Source organism: Tachyglossus aculeatus, chromosome 17 (genome assembly GCF_015852505.1).
Source record: "Tachyglossus aculeatus isolate mTacAcu1 chromosome 17, mTacAcu1.pri, whole genome shotgun sequence".
NCBI lineage: Eukaryota > Metazoa > Chordata > Mammalia > Monotremata > Tachyglossidae > Tachyglossus > Tachyglossus aculeatus.
The window spans coordinates 40,680,903-40,697,183 of NC_052082.1; the positions used below are offsets into that span (position 1 = coordinate 40,680,903).

Consider the following 16,281-nt stretch of genomic DNA (forward strand, 5'->3'; position numbering starts at 1 on the left):
CTTGATTGATCCCAGAGCTTAGTACAGTGCCTGGCACATAGTAAGTGCTTAACAAATACCATAATAATATTAATTATTATTATTATTATTACTAATAGCTTGGGAGAGTACAATATAACAATAAACAGACACATTCCCTGCCCACAGTGAGCTTAGAAAAATAAGGGCAGCAGGGGGAAGTATGGAATGAAGAAGAGAGGCAGGGAGGTCAGCTAGGAGGCTGACACAATAGTTGAGATGGAATATGAAAAGTTCTTGGACCAGTGTAGCGGCAGTTCGAATAGAGAGGAAGGGAAGGATTCTGGAGATGTTGTGAAGAAAAAAAGACTGAATGTGGTGACTGATTTAATTTGTGGGTTGAAAGAGAAAGGATTCAAGGATAATACTGAGATTGCAGGTTTGTGAGGCAGGGAGAATGGTGATGTCAATAGTGATGGGAAAGTAGGGGGAAGTTTGGGAGTTCTGTTTTGGATATGTTAAGTTCAGGGTGTCCGTGGGACACCTAAGTAGAGATGTCCTGAAAGCAGGAGGAAATACCTACTGCAAAGAAAGAGAAAGATAGATTTGGGAATCATCCATGTAGAGGTAGTAGTTGCTGTGGGAGTGAAGGAGTTTTCCAAAGGACTGGGTGTAAATGGAGAATAGAAGGGAGCCCAGAACAGAGCCTTGGGTGGGGGTCCTAGGAAGTGCAAAGTAGATGAGCTAGAGAAAAGAGACCAAGAAGACTTGGCCAGGATGGTATTCTTTCATTCACTCAATTGCATTTATTGAGCACTTACTGTGTACTAAATGCTTAGGACGGTACAATATGGCAATAAACAGACACATTCCCCGCCTGCAGCGAGTTTACAGTCTAGAGGGAGGAGAACGAGGAGAGGACGGTGTCAGAGAAAACCTTCATTCATTTATTCATTGAGCACTTACTGTATGCAGAGCATTGTACTAAGTGCTTGGGAGATAAGGACTGATACTGTTTTCAGGAGAGGGTGGTTCACTGGGTCATAAGCTGCTGAGAGTTCAAGGAGAATTAGTAGAAACCATTAGGTTTTGCAGAGAGGAGGTCACTTAGAGGACTTCGGAGAGAGGAGTTTCAATGGAGTGGAGGGGATGGAAGCCAGATTCCAGGGTGTCAAGGAGGGAGTTGGGGGAGAGGAATTGGAGGCAGTACTTTACTAAGCACTGGAGTAGATACAAGATAACCAGGTTGGACGCAGTCCCTGTCTCACATGGGGTTTACAGTCTAAGAAGCGGGAAGCAGGATGGAATCCCATTTTACAGATGAGGAAACTGAGACACTGAGAAGTTGTGACTCGCCCAAGTGAGAAGCAGCATGGCCTAGTCCGTAGAGCACGGACCTAGGGGTCAGAATAATATGTATATATATATAATATGATGGCATTTATTAAGCGCTTACTACATGCGAAGCACTGTTCTAAGCGCTGGGGAGGTTACAAGGTGATCAGGTTGTCCCACAGGGGGCTCACAGTCTTAATCCCCATTTTACAGGTGAGGGAACTAAGGCCCAGAGAAGTTAAGTGACTTGCCCAGAGTCACCCAGCTGACAATTGGCAGAGAGGGATTTGAACCCATGACCTCTGACTCCAAAGCTCACGTTCTTTCCATTGAGCCATGCTGCTTCTCAGAAGGACCTGGGTTCTATTTCTGGTTCTGCCACTTGTCTGCGGTGTGACCCTGGGCAAGTCACTTAACTTCTCTGTGCCTCATCTGTAAAATGGGGACGGTGAGCCCCCCGGGGGACAACCTAATCACCTTGTGTCCCCCTCAGCGCTTAGAACAGTGCTTTGCACATAGTAAGAGCTTAACAAATACCATCGTTTTTATTCCCTGCTAGGTGGCTCAGCTGAATGCCAGGTGGATTGGGGCTCCGTGGATTAGCCTAGGAAAGGGGAGAGCATCCCTCCCTTCTTCCCCCCATAGCCCGGCACCGACCAGGGAATACTTGCACCACGGCTGGTCGCGGTGGTTATTTATTAAGCACTTCTTGGGTTCCAAGTGCTACAGTGAGTGTTGAGAAGGCAGGCAGGGTTGAGAATGAGATGGGGCTCCTGGCCCTCAAGGGCCTTCACAATCTAAGTAGAAAGTGGAGAGAGGGCTCTGAGGACAGACACAAAGGAAAACTAAAACGAAGAACACCGAACCAACGGAAGAGACAAGGAAAGAGATTAAGAAACTAAATGGAAAAAGCAATGGAGTGTACTGCGGGGTGACTGTGTGCACAGCACTATACTAAGCGCTTTGGAGAGTAGTGTAACCATATATCAGAGTTGGTTGGGTGTTGCTACACATTCCGTGTCCACAATGAGCTGCAGTCTAGAGGAGAGATTTGGGATACTGGTGAGGGTAACTGCATAGCTAGGGCTAATTAATAATGATAATTATGGTATTTAAGCACTTACTATGTGCCAGGCACTGTTCTAAATGCTGGGGAGATTGCTGCCTGGCATTGTACTCTCCCAAGTGCTTAGTAATAATAATAATAAAATAATAATAATAATAATGGCATTTATTAAGTGCTTACTATGTGCAAAGCGCTATTCTAAGCCCTGGGGAGGTTACAAGGTGATCAGGTTGTCCCACAGGGGGCTCGCAGTCTTCATCCCCATTTTCCAGATTAGGGAACTGAGGCCCAGAGAATAATAATAATAATAATGATGGCATTTACTAAGCGCTATGTGCAAAGCACTGTTCTAAGCGCTGGGGAGGTTACAAGGTGATCAGGTTGTCCCACGGGGGGCCTCACAGTCTTCATCCCCATTTTACAGATGAGGGAACTGAGGCACAGAGAAGTGAAGTGACTTGCCCAAAGTCACACAGCTGACGAGGTGGTGGAGCCGGGATTTGAACCCATGACCTCTGACTCCAAAGCCCGGGCTCTTTCCACTGAGCCACGCTGCTTCTCTGAGTACAGTGCTCTGTACAGAGTAGGTACTCAATAAATCGATTTAGTGATTGATTGATTTTAACCCGTGCATTTTGAGGCGGGTGCCCGCTGCCGCTGAACTTCCCGAGGGGATGCAGTGAGGCTTTGAATATGATAACCACGGATCTTCAGGGTCGCAATCTCTCCCAGGCGTGTACACACACACGTGCAAAATAAAGACTCTGTTGCCCCCACGGAGGATTTTTAAAATGTGCAATGATTTTATTTCCTTGCCCCGATAGCATGAGCTTCATTTTACAGGCACTCACAGCCAGTACAACAACCGAACCCAGGTTTCCCCATTTCCCCGGAGACGGGCATAGGCAGAGCAAAACGCCTCAGCTGCTGTCAGAGGACCCCCCCACACCCCCACCCGAAGCTCCAATTAACCCCAACAGAGATAACAAAAGCTGAAAATGAAAATTCCCCCTTCACCGCGGAATGAAGATCAGCCCCAGACCCTTCAAAACAGCTGCTGCCATAAAGGAAGCCGCCCTTCTTAGCCCTGTGACTGTGGGGGGGATGAGGGAGAGTGCAGCAGTTCTGTCTCCGAAGCCTAGGATGCCGGGGAATGGGAAGTAGGGGATGCATACAGCTTTTTAAAGCAACGAGAGCAGCTGGGGCTTCCTGCCCCAACTGAGGGGCTCAGAGAAACACAAAACACAGTCAAATCCAGTTGCGAGGGGCAGTACCTCCCTTCAGGACTCCTTTGCCCTATTCTGCCGGAGATGTTTCTCCCACTGGTAAGTAAGGCCGTGGAGAAGCCTATAATCAGTTCCCACTGTTCTCAATCCCCAGTTCAAAGGAGCAGAGGGGAAGCCGGGCTCCATACTCCTGATCTCTGGGGGATCCGCTGACCGTTTTCCCCAAAGGTTTGGGAGTTTCTATATTCCACTCCATCCAGCCTGATTCTGCTTCACCCTCGGCCCCTTAGAACCCTGGCCACTGCGGGGAAAGGGCGGCAGGGAGGGATACGTTCCCGGGATCCTTAGGGGGGTTGGGTCCTGGGGTGACGTGAGACGCGGGAAACGACAGGACCGGTGGGGAGGTCAAAGGGCAGGATTAAAGCTAGGTTGGTCCAGTTCTGGATTTATTCCAATAACCGGCTACTTTCTCCCACGAACAATCCAAAAGACCCACCCCCTCGAGATGGATGCTTCAATCCGTGAGGTACGGAAAGAGTCACGCGGGGGTGGGAAGGGAGATCAGTTTCAGAGGCGACGAGGGCTGGGGGGAGGGAGCGGGACGCGTCTCGGCCGAGGGGGCGGGGAGGCCGTGAGCGGGGCAGGGATGGGGAATGCCGACCCCAACACCCAATCACACAGCTCAGAACCTGGTCTCGGACCATCGGGTGGCTCGGGTCCCGCCCCGCCTTCTCCCCTGGCTGGGAAAAGCGAAGAGTGATGAGGGGGCAGGAGAAAATGGCCGATTGTGGCGTGCGCGATGCAGTAATGCGGGTGTCCCGTTCTCCCTCTCCAGTCGGGGTGCCCTCCCACCCCCCGGCGAAAAGCCCCAGTCCAGGCCTACCGGATGCCCCCCACCCACCCCGGTCCGGGCGTCCCCATCCACCCGGGCCCTGCCACTCACTCCCCATAGACGCTCTCGTCACTGTAGGCCACGTAGAGAAAGTAGTCTTCCTCGTGATTGTCCTGCGGGGAGAGAGAGGGGTCAGAGAGAGGGAGGGACTCTGGAAGGGCTGGGCCGGCCGGGGAGATCGGACGTCGGCTCAACCCACACCACAGGCCGGGCCCGGAATGAGGCAGGTAAGCAGCGGCATCATCGTTATCGTCATCTTGGTGTTTGTTGAGCGCTTACTATGAGTCACGCGTTGTACTAAGCACTGGATTAAGTACAAGTAATCGTATTGGACAGTCTCTGTCCCCGAAGAGGCTAAGTAGAAGGGAAGCAGGTATTTCCTCTCTATCTTACTCATGAGGAAACTGAGGCATAATGAAGAATTCTATTTGTTAAGCACTTTGTACCAAGCCCTGCAAATTACTTATATGAATGTCTGTCTCCCCCTCTATGGGCATGGAACATATCTGCTAATTCTGTTGTACTATATATACTCTCCCAAGTGCTTAGTAGTCTTCTGCACACAGTAAGCGCTCAATAAATATGACTGATTACTCAAGACCGGGATAGATGTGAAATAATCAGGGCAGACACAATCCCTGTCCCACGGGTGGAACCTTGGTCTAAGGGGTTAGAAGAATTCCCAATTAGGGAATATTCAAAGGGACAAAGGGGTGAGGACAAGAGACCAGAGGAGCTGTATTTCCCAAAGTGATTGGTTGATGGTCACATAAAAGGAGCTGGGAAAGGAGGAGACTGTAATCCCGGAAACCAGGGCTTCTTCCCTCTACATCGCCCTAGGACAGGGGGAAGCAGCTCAATCAGGAAACTTGGATGAGAACATCCCAGCATCTTAGATTCAGCTCCTACTGCTTGTCGCTAGAGACGCAGCCCGGTCCAATGGCCAGGGCACAGGCCCGCAAATTGAGAGACCTGGCTTCTAATCCCAGCTCCGCCACCTGCCTGACGTGTGACCTTGGGTATATTACTAACTGCCCTGGGCCTCGGTTTCCTCATCTGTAAAAAAGGGGATAAGATACCTCTCAAACTGTGAGCCCTGGATGGGATAAGGACTGCATCTGATCTGATGGTTGTACATCTACCCCAGTGCTTAAAACATAGTAAGCACTGAACAATTATTAACACGTTTGTGGATCCAGACTATAATAGGCGTTGGGGAAGGATTAAGGGCAATTCTCCAGGGGTCAAACTGCTTAAAAGCCACTTTTTGTGGGATGTTTGCTGGATCGTGAGGTGTTCTTTCCTCTTTAACTGAGCCTCCAGATTTCCATTTCAGACTTCTCCCCGCACCCGCGGACCTCCTCCTCTTAAAATATAGGGGTGCCCGGATCGTGTCTGAAGACCATCAGGAGACCAAATGATGTGTCTGGGAAGTTGCGCAGCCTGGAGAAAGAGCACGGGCCTTGGACTCGGGAGAACAGGCTTCTAATCCCACATCCTCCACGTACCTGGGGGCAAGTCACTTTGCTTTTCTGTGCCTCAGTTCCCCCATCTACGAAACGGGGATTCAATATCTGACCGGTAGCCAGTCACGCAACCCCTCTGGGCTTCCACCCGAACCCCCGGATGACAGAAACAGGGGATCCCGCCCCCCGGTACCTCATAGAGCTGGCCCATGGTGGCACTGGTGGGCGGGATGGTGTTGTTGACGAAGAAGAACAGGGCGTCCTCGGGCCTCAGGTGGATGCGCTTGCGGATTAAGAAATAGAACTGACCGACTGCGGTGGGGCAGAAGGCAGGGGAGCCAGGAGAAAGCAGAAATTGCAAAACAAAATGCAAAAGGATAAGTTAACCTGTGAACTTTAGTCTCTTCCTTTATCCTCTTCTCAGACCGGTACACTTCCCCGCCACAACCCCCGATCCGGTCAGCTCTTAAGGGCCCACTGTCCTCGCAGTTCTCTGTGCTTTTAATCAATCAATCAATGGTACTTACTGAGCACTCCCTGTGGGCAGAGCACTGTGCTAAGTGCTTGGGAGAATACAACAGAATTAGTGGAAACGTGCCATAATAATAATAATGATGACGGCATTTATTAAGCGCTATGTGCAAAGCACTGTTCCGTGCAGGGATCACACCTATCAACTCTACTGCACTGTGAAAATAATAATAATAAATGTGGTATGTGTTAAGCGCTTACCATGTGCCAGGCATTGTACTAAGCGCTGGGATGGATACAAGCAAATCGGGTTGGACACGGCCCCCATCCCATGTGGGGCTTCCGACCTCAATCTTCCTTTTACAGATGAGGCAACTGAGGCCCAGGGAAGTGAAGTGACTTGTCCAAGGTCATAGAGAAGACAGGTGGCAGGATCTTCGGATTTCCAGGCCCCTGGCTTTCTGAGGGCAGGGACTGGTCTACTAACTCAATACTAGCTTCAGTGCAGTGTCCTGCACAGAGTAAGCACTCGTTAAATACTTCTGCTTGATAGTGAGGCTTTGGGGGAGGGAGCTAGGTGAACAGTCACCACAGCTGAGATTTGCAGGGCACCGTGCTCAGCTCTTACTCCGACGAGCCTTCCTCCGAGCCCGTACGCGAGGAGGCCGAGCCTATTTACCCGTGAGGTCGGAGGGAACCAGGTACTTCCTCTTGTCCAGGTCCGGCACTCTGGCTTTGGGAGCTTTCTCTACGATCACCTGGAGGGAGAGCAGGAGAAAATGAAGCGGGGACGGAGAAATCGTGGATGCTGAACTCCTCGCTCTCCCTTCACCGCCCCTGCTTCCTGTGGGGAAGAGTTGCCATGGCAACACACCATGCGGGGCGGGGACCGGGGCTGTGGGAGACGGCGAGCCCCGGCCAGCCTCCTGGCTTCTCTGTATTCGTTCAGTCGTATTTATTGAGCGCTTACTGTGTGCACAGCACTGTACTAAGCGCTTGGGAAGTACAGGTTGGCAACATATAGAGACGGTCCCTACCCAACAGCGGGATTCTCACTCCCCTCCCCGGGCCCCGCCAACTGAACCAAGGGGGCATCTGCAGACAGGCTCGGCGTGACGGGAGATGCTGGACTTTTTGGGAATGGGCAGCCGGGAGCAATAAGAGAATGAGAACAGGGAAGAAGAGGTGTACGAGAAATAGCATGGCCTAATAATAATTATAATAATTACGGTATTTGGTAAGCGCTTACTACATGACAGGCACTGTACTAAGCGCTGGGGCGGATATAAGCAAATCGGTTCGGACTCGGTCCCTGTCCCACACGGGGCTCACCGTCTCAATCCCCATTTTACAGATGAGATACCTGAGGCACAGAGAAGTTGAACGACTCGCACAAGGTCACACGGCGGACAAGTGACGGAGCTGGGATTAGAACGCACGACCTTCCGACGACCAGGCCGGTGCTCTATCCACTATGACATGCAGCTTCTCCTTAGTGGAAAGAGCAAGGGCTTGGGGGCCTTGGGCTTGGGTTCTAATCCTGACTCTGCCAGGTGCTTGTGGGTGGCCTGGGGCAAGTCACTGAACTCCTCTGTGCCTCAGTTTCCTCACTGGTAAAATGGGAATTACCTGGTCTCCCTACTTGGACTGTGAGCCCCATGTTGGCCAGGGACCGTGCTGACCTAATTAACTTGTACCCACCCCAGAGTCTAGAACAGTGGTGGACATGTAGTAAGCACTTAAATGACACAAAACGAACAAATAAAACCCATCGGGGAAGCAGAGGAGACTGTGAGCAAGAGGAAGGAAGGCACTTGGTGTTAATAATAACTGTGGCATTTTTAAGTGCTCACTATGTGCCTAGCATTGTGCTAAGTGCCAGGGAAGATGCAAGAGAGCCGGGTTGGACTCGGGCATGCACGGTACATGCCGGGCCGGGAATAATAATAATAATAATGGCATTTCTTAAGCGCTTACTCTGTGCAAAGCACTGTTCTAAGCGCTGGGGAGGTTACAAGGTGATCAGGTTGTCCCACAGGGGGCTCACAGTCTTCATCCCCATTTTACAGATGAGGTAACTGAGACCCAGAGAGGCTAAGTGACTTGCTCAAAGTCACACAGCTGACAATTGGCGGAGCTGGGATTTGAACCCATGACCTCTGACTCCAAATCCTGGGCTCTTTCAACTGAGCCATGCTGCTCCTCAATAAAATAAAAGCCATTGCTGAGGTTTCTCCACCCATGTTGTCCTCAGCCGAGTGAAACATCTGGCAATATCCGGTAGAGGAACAGCTTGGCCTAGCGGAAAAAGTCCAAGTCTGGGAATCAGAAGTCTTGAGTTCTAATCTTGGCTCTGCCACGTGCCTGCTGGGTGACCTGGGGGCCTCAGTTTCCTCACCGTAAAATGGGGATTCGATGCCTGGTCTCCCTTAGACTGTGAGCCCTATGTGGGACCAGACTGTGTCCAACCTGATTAACTTGAATCTACTCCTGGGCTTAGTTCAGTGCTTGACACATAGTAAGTGCTTAACAAACATGGTAATAATAATAACAATAATATTGATATAATCAATTAATTAATATAATTAATGCTGTAATTATAATCATAATTAATAACCATAATTTACAATGTATTGTATTATAAATCATGATACATTATATTCTATATTATGTAAATATAATATTATACTTATATCAGTTAATATAAGCATAATTACTATAATGATATAATAATAATAATAATAATAATAATAATAACTGCAGTTTTGCCTCTCTGCTTGAGGCCTCACACCCCTCAGGGAAGCTAGTGGAGGTAAGCAGTTGCTTTGGACTTTGAATCACCAAGAGAAATTCCGCTCTCTAAGCCACAGTTCCCTGCCATTTTATGTTTTGTATCCTCTCTTTTGTTGTTTTAATGTTTTATTGCCTAATTGCTCCTGCTGGGTCAGTCTCCAGTCCTATTCCTGACCTAATTTTTTTCAGATGGTATTTGTTATTGGTAGTTGTTGGTATTTCCCAAGCTCACTCAGCAGGAAAATGGCAGACCTGGCATTAGCATACAGATCCTTTATAGTAACAAAGAATCACCGAGGGGGTGGGCATGGAGCGAATCAATCGATCGGATGGAGTGCTTTCTGTGTACGCAGAACTGTACTAAGCGCTTGGAAGAAAATGATAGAGATATAGTTGTAGACGTGACATTACATTCCAGTGGGGGAGGTAGACATTAAAATAAATTACAGAGGGGGGAAATGGCAGACATAAGGTCATTTTTGTCGGTGCTGTGGAGATGAGGGTGGGGTGAAAATCAAGTTGCTTAGGAAGTACAGATCCATGTGCATAGGTGACATACAAGGCTTGGGGAGATGGGAGTTTAGTCCAAGCAGGCGTTTTGGAGGAGATGTGAATCGGAGATGGTTTGGAAGGCGGGGAGAGCGGTGATCTATCAGTTACCCCATCTGTAAAATGGGGATTAAGACTGTGAGCCTCACGTGGGACAAGCTGATCACTCTGTAACCTCCCCAGCGCTTAGAACAGTGCTTTGCACATAGTAAGCGCTTAATAAATGCTATTATTATTATTATACGATGGGGGAGGGAGTCCCAGGCCAGAGGGAGGAGGACATGGGTCCTCCCCGGTGAGCGATGGAATTGAATGAATGAATTCAGTGTGCAGATCTGTGTAATAAAGTGCTTTGGAGAGCACGACAGAATTAGCAGACACGTTCCCTGCCCATAACGAGCTAGTGGGGAGGCAGACATTAATATAAGTAATTTATCCTGTGGTACATAAGCGCTGAGGAGTTGGGGCAAATATCAAATGTCCAAACGTCACAGATCCAATGCAAAGAGGACACAGAAGGGAGAGGGAGCCAGCGAAAACTGGGAAAGGCTTTTGGAGAAAATGTGACCTTAGTAATTCTTGGAAGGTGAAGAGAGTGGGGGTCTGGCGTATATGGAGGGGGAGGGAGTTCCGGGCTAGGCGGGAGGATGAGGGAAAGGGGTCCGCGGTGAGAGAGATGAAATTTGGACACAGTTGAGGGAGCTGGCTCTAGAGGACAAGAGTGTGTGGGCTCAGCTATACGAGAAGCTCAGTGAGGTGAGGCAAGATGGGGCAAACTGATTGAGTGTTTAAAGCCAAGGAGTTTCTGTTTGATGCAGAGGTGGATGGGCAGTCACTGGAGGTTTCTGAGGAGTGGAGACATGGACTGAACTTTTTTTTAGATAAATGACCCATGCAGCAGAGTGAAATACAGACTGGAGTGGGAAGAGAGAGAGAGGAGGCTGGTACAGTCATCGAGGCAGGATCTAAGAGCTTGGATCAGCCTGTGGTAGTGGGTGCCACTGGAGCGGAAAGGGGGATTCTCGAGATACTGCGAAGGTAGACCTGACGGGATCTGGTAACAGACTGAATATGCAAGTTGAATGACAGAGGCGGGTCGGAGGAGACAGTACAAGAGGAATGAGCAACCGGGGCTGAGGCCTTAGGGTTTCCTTTTCTCCTGATGCCTTTGTCTGGGGCAAGTTCCGTCATTGAGGCAGGATCTAAGAGCTTGGATCAGCCTGTGGTAATGGGTGCCACTGAAGCAGAAAGTGGGGATACTCGAGATGCTGCGAAGGTAGACCTGACGGGATCTGGTGACAGACCAAATACGCAGGTGGAATGAGAAAGGCGGGTCGAAGGAGACAGTTCAAGAGGAATGAGCCATCGGGGCTGAGGCCTAGGGTTTCTTTTTCTTCTGATGCCATTGTCTGGGGCAAGGTCCGTCATCGAGGCAGGATCTAAGAGCTTGGATCAGCCTGTGGTAGTGGGTGCCACTGGAGCAGAAAGGGGGGATTCTCGAGATACTGCGAAGGTAGACCTGATGGGATCTGGTGACAGACTGAATACGCAGGTGGAATGAGAGAGGCAGGTCGGAGTCAGTTCAAGAGGAATGAGCCATCGGGGCTGAGGCCTAGGGTTTCTTTTTCTTCTGATGCCTTTGTCTGGGGCAAGTTCCGTCATCGAGGCAGGATCTAAGAGCTTGGATCAGCCTGTGGTAGTGGGTGCCACTGGAAAGGTGGGATTCTCGAGATGCTGCGAAGGTAGACCTGATGGGATCTGGTGACAGACTGAATACGCAGGTTGAATGAGAGAGGTGGGTCGAAGGAGACAGTACAAGAGGTATGAGCCTTCGGGGCTGAGGCCTAGGGTTTTCTTTTCTCCTGATGCCTTTGTCTGGGGCAAGGTCCGTCACCGAGGCAGCACCTAAGAGCTTGGATCAGCCTATGGTAGTGGGTGCCACTGGAGCGGAAAGGGGGGATCCTTGAGATTCTGCGAAGGTAGACCTGACCGGATCTGGGGACAGACTGAATACGCAGGTGGAATGAGAGAGGCAGGTCGAAGGAGTCAGTTCAAGAGGAATGAGCTTTCGGGGCTGAGGCCTAGGGTTTCCTTTTCTCCTGATGCCTTTGTCTGGGGCAAGGTCCGTCATCGAGGCAGCACCTAAGAGCTTGGATCAGCCTGTGGTAGTGGGTGCCACTGGAGCGGAAAGGGGGGATCCTCGAGATTCTGCGAAGGTAGACCTGACGGGATCTGGGGACAGACTGAATACGCAGGTTGAATGAGAGAGGCGGGTCGAAGGAGACAGTACAAGAGGAATGAGCAACCGGGGCTGAGGCTTTAGGGTTTCCTTTTCTCCTGATGCCTTTGTCTGGGGCAAGTTCCAAAGGAGGGAGGCCCATGTCCTGCAGGGCACCGTCAGTCAGCCTGGGCAGAAAGAACACCACCACGGCTTGGGGACTAGGGCTGAGTCCGTCAATACAGACAATACAACAATAAACAGACACATTCCCTGCCCACACAGTTGTATCTACCTCAGCACTTAGCACAGTGCCTGGCTTAACAAATACCATAAAAAAAAGAAAACAATCAGTTTGAGCAAGGAGAACAACGTGTGGGCTGGGCCGGGTTCAGTCAGCCCGGGCAGACAATAATACCAGGAGGAAGGTCAGGGACTGACTCAGTCAGCACGGGCAGATACACAACAAACCGGGCTGAGGGCCGCGGGTAGACGGAACACCACCAGGCTGAGGGCCGGGGCCTGGATCCCAGTGAGCCTGGTTAGACGGGACAACAGTGGGCAGAGGGCCGGCGTTGGGATCGGTCAGCACGGACGGACACAACACAACCAGGCTGAGGGCCGGGGCCCGCAGCGGTCAGCACAAACAGACACAACACAACCAGGCTGAGGGTCGGGGCTTGAATTGGTCAACACAAACGGACACAACACAACCAGGCTGAGGGCAGGGGCTTGGATGGGTCAGCACAAACAGACACAACACAACCAGAGGGCCGGGGCCTGCATCGGTCAGCACAAACGGACACAACACAACCAGGCTGAAGGCCGGGGCTTGGATCGGTCAGCACAAACGGACACAACACAACCAGGCTGAGGGCCGGGGCCCGCATCAGTCAGCACAAACGGACACAACAAAACCAGGCTGAGGGCCGGGGCTTGGATGGGTCAGCACAGACAGACACAACACAACCAGAGGGCCGGGGCCTGCATCGGTCAGCACAAACGGACACAACACAACCAGGCTGAGGGCCGGGGCTTGGATCGGTCAGCACAAACGGACACAACACAACCAGGCTGAGGGCCGGGGCTCGCATCGGTCAGCACAGACGGACACAACACAACCAGGCAGAGGGCAGGGGCTCGCATCGGTCAGCACAGACGGACATAACACAACCAGGCAGAGGGCAGGGGCTTGGATGGGTCAGCACAAACAGACACAACACAACCAGAGGGCCGGGGCCTGCATCGGTCAGCACAAACGGACACAACACAACCAGGCAGAGGGCCGGGGTTTGGATGGGTCAGCACAGGCAGACACAACACAACCAGAGGGCCGGGGCCTGCATCGGTCAGCACAGACGGACACAACACAACCAGGCAGAGGGCCGGGGCTTGGATCGGTCAGCACAAACAGACACAACACAACCAGAGGGCCGGGGCCTGCATCGGTCAGCACAAACGGACACAACACAACCAGGCAGAGGGCCGGGGCTTGGATGGGTCAGCACAGACGGACACAACGCAACCAGGCTGCGGGCCGGGGCCTCCATCGGTCAGTACAGACAGACACAACACAACCAGAGGGCCGGGGCCTGCATCGGTCAGCACAAACGGACACAACACAACCAGGCTGAGGGCCGGGGCTTGGATCGGTCAGCACAAACGGACACAACACAACCAGGCTGCGGGCCGGGGCCTGCATCGGTCAGTACAGACAGACACAACACAACCAGAGGGCCGGGGCCTGCATCGGTCAGCACAAACGGACACAACACAACCAGGCTGAGGGCCGGGGCTTGGATGGGTCAGCACAAACGGACACAACAGAAGCAGGCAGAGGGCCGGGGGTTGGATGGGTCAGCACAAACGGACACAACCCAACCAGGCCGATGGCCAGGGCCGGGGCCGGCCAAGAAGCATCCTCGTGACGCAGGGAACGTGACCTTGTTTTGCAGGCCGGTCTCCACCCCCATCCCTGCTCCCTCCAGCCCTCCCACCCTTCATTGGCGGCCTGGAGGGCGGCCTGGAGGAGGAGGAGGAGCTGGAGGAGATGGAGGAGGAGAAAGGCCCCGGCTGCGGCCTTCTGCAGGGAGGAGAGGGGAGGTGTGGGGCCCCGGCGGGCACTCACGGGGACACGGTCCGGGTACTTCTTTCGGATCTTCTCGCCTTCCTTCTTGCGGTACTCGAAGGGGTGGTCTTCCTTGTACTGGAACTTCATGGCGCTTCCCCCGGGGGGGGCCGGGACCGCTTCGTCCGACCACGGACCCGACCAGAAAGGGGATAAACCCAACGCCACCACCGCCACCCGCTCCTTCTCGCCCGAGCCGGAGCCGAAGCCGAGCCGAAGCCGGAGCCGGAGCCGAAGCCGAGCCGAAGCCGAGCCGAAGTCGAAGCCGAGCCCGAGCCGGAGCCGAAGCGGAGCCGAAGTCGGAGCCGAGTCCGAGCCGAGTCGGACCCGGAGCCGAAGCGGAGCCGAAGCCGAGCCGAGTCGGAACCGAAGGGAGCCGATGCGGAGCCGAACCCGAGAGGCGGAGCTCCGGAGCAGTGCTGCGGGAGCAGGGGCGGTGCTGGGCAGCCGCAGCCAATCACGCGGCCTGGAGGCTCTGTGACGTCACCGGCCCCGCCCCTTCTCCGGCCTTTTCTACTTAGAGGCTTCTCGTGCGAAAAAATGAGCAGGAGGCCGCTTGCTTGCTTTCAATCCCTTGTCTTGCAGACTCACCCTTTCCCTCAGTGGAGTTTGGAAAGGTTGAGATTCCCCCCCACCCCCCCGCATCCCCATAATGATAGTAATTATGGTATTTGTTAAGCGCTTAATGATAACAATTAGGGTATTTAATCAATCAATCAATTGTATTTATTGAGCGCTTGCTGTGTGCAGAGCACCGTGCTAAGCACTTGGGAAGTACAAGTTGGCAACATAGAGACAGTCCCTACTCAACAGTGGGCTCACAGTCTGGAAGGGGGAGACAGAGAACAAAACCAAGCGTGTTAACAAAATAAAATAAATAGAATAGATATGGACAACTAAAATAAATAGAGTAATAAACATGTACAAACATATAGACATATATACAGGTGCTGTGGGGAAGGGAAGGAGGTAAGACGGGGAGGATGGAGAGGGGGAGAGGAAGGAGGGGGCTCAGTCTGGGAAGGCCTCCTGGAGGAGGTGAGCTCTCAGTAGGGCCTTGAAGGGAGGAAGAGAGCTAGCTTGGTGGATATGGGGAGGGAGGGCATTTTAGGCCAGGGGGAGGACGTGGGCCGGGGGTCGATGGTGGGACAGGTGAGAACGAGGCCCAGTAAGGAGATTAGCCGCAGGGGAGCGGAGGGTGCGGGCTGGGCTGGAGAAGGACAGAAGGGAGGTGAGGTAGGAGGGGGCGAGGGGATGGACAGCCTTGAAGCCCAGAGTGAGGAGTTTCTGCCTGATGCGCAGATTGATCGGTAGCCACTGGAGATTTTTGAGGAGGGGAGTGACATGCCCAGAGTGTTTCTGGACAAAGACAATCCGGGCAGCAGCATGAAGTATGGATTGAAGTGGGGAGAGACACGAGGATGGGAGATCAGAGAGAAGGCTGATGCAGTAGTCCAGACGGGATAGGATGAGAGCTGAACGAGCAGGGTAGCGGCTTGGATGGAGAGGAAAGGGCGGATCTTGGCAGTGTTGCGGAGCTGAGACCGGCAGGTTTTGGTGACGGCTTGGATGTGAGGGGTGAATGCTTACTTAAAGCAATTTAAGTGCTTACTCTGTGCCAAGCACTGTTCCAAGCCCTGGGGTAAATACAAGGTGATCACAGTGGGGCTCACAGTCGCCATTCCCTTTTTACAGATGAGGTACCTGAGGCCCAGAGAAGTTAAGTGGCTTGCCCAAGGTCAAACAGCAGATAGGTGGTGGAGCTGTGATTAGATCCCACTTCTTCTGATTTACAAGCCCGTGCTTTTCCACTAAACCACAGTGCTTCTCTATAATGCTGGTATCTGTTAAGCGCTTACTACGTGCAAAGCACTGTTCTAAGCGCTGGGGTAAATATGAGGTAATCGGATTGTCCCAAATAATATAATAATAATAATAATAATAATGGCATTTGTTAAGCGCATACTATGTGCAAAGCACTGTTCTAAGCCCCGGGGTAAATACGAGGTAATCAGATTGCCCCAAATAATAATAATAATAATGATGGCATTTGTTTAGCGCTCAACACGTGCAAAGCACTGTTCTAAGTGCCGAGGTAAATACGAGGTAATCAGATTGTCCCAAATAATAATAATAATGACATTTGTTAAGCCCTTACTACATGCAAAGCACTGTTCTA

At 51.9% G+C, this 16,281-nt stretch overlaps 1 protein-coding gene across 1 annotated transcript; it reads right to left on the reverse strand.

Annotated features, from left to right (window-relative positions):
• Positions 1-3,140: 3,140 nt before the first annotated feature.
• On the reverse strand, positions 3,141-14,265 carry LOC119939301 (gamma-aminobutyric acid receptor-associated protein-like 1). The gene is made up of 5 exons (XM_038759244.1): positions 14,103-14,265; positions 7,094-7,172; positions 6,137-6,255; positions 4,529-4,590; positions 3,141-4,325 (listed from the first exon to the last, which is right to left on the reverse strand). Exons 1-5 carry the CDS (start codon positions 14,190-14,192, stop codon positions 4,268-4,270), a joined length of 408 nt encoding a protein of 135 aa, XP_038615172.1. The 5' UTR covers positions 14,193-14,265; the 3' UTR covers positions 3,141-4,267.
• Positions 14,266-16,281: the final 2,016 nt, after the last annotated feature.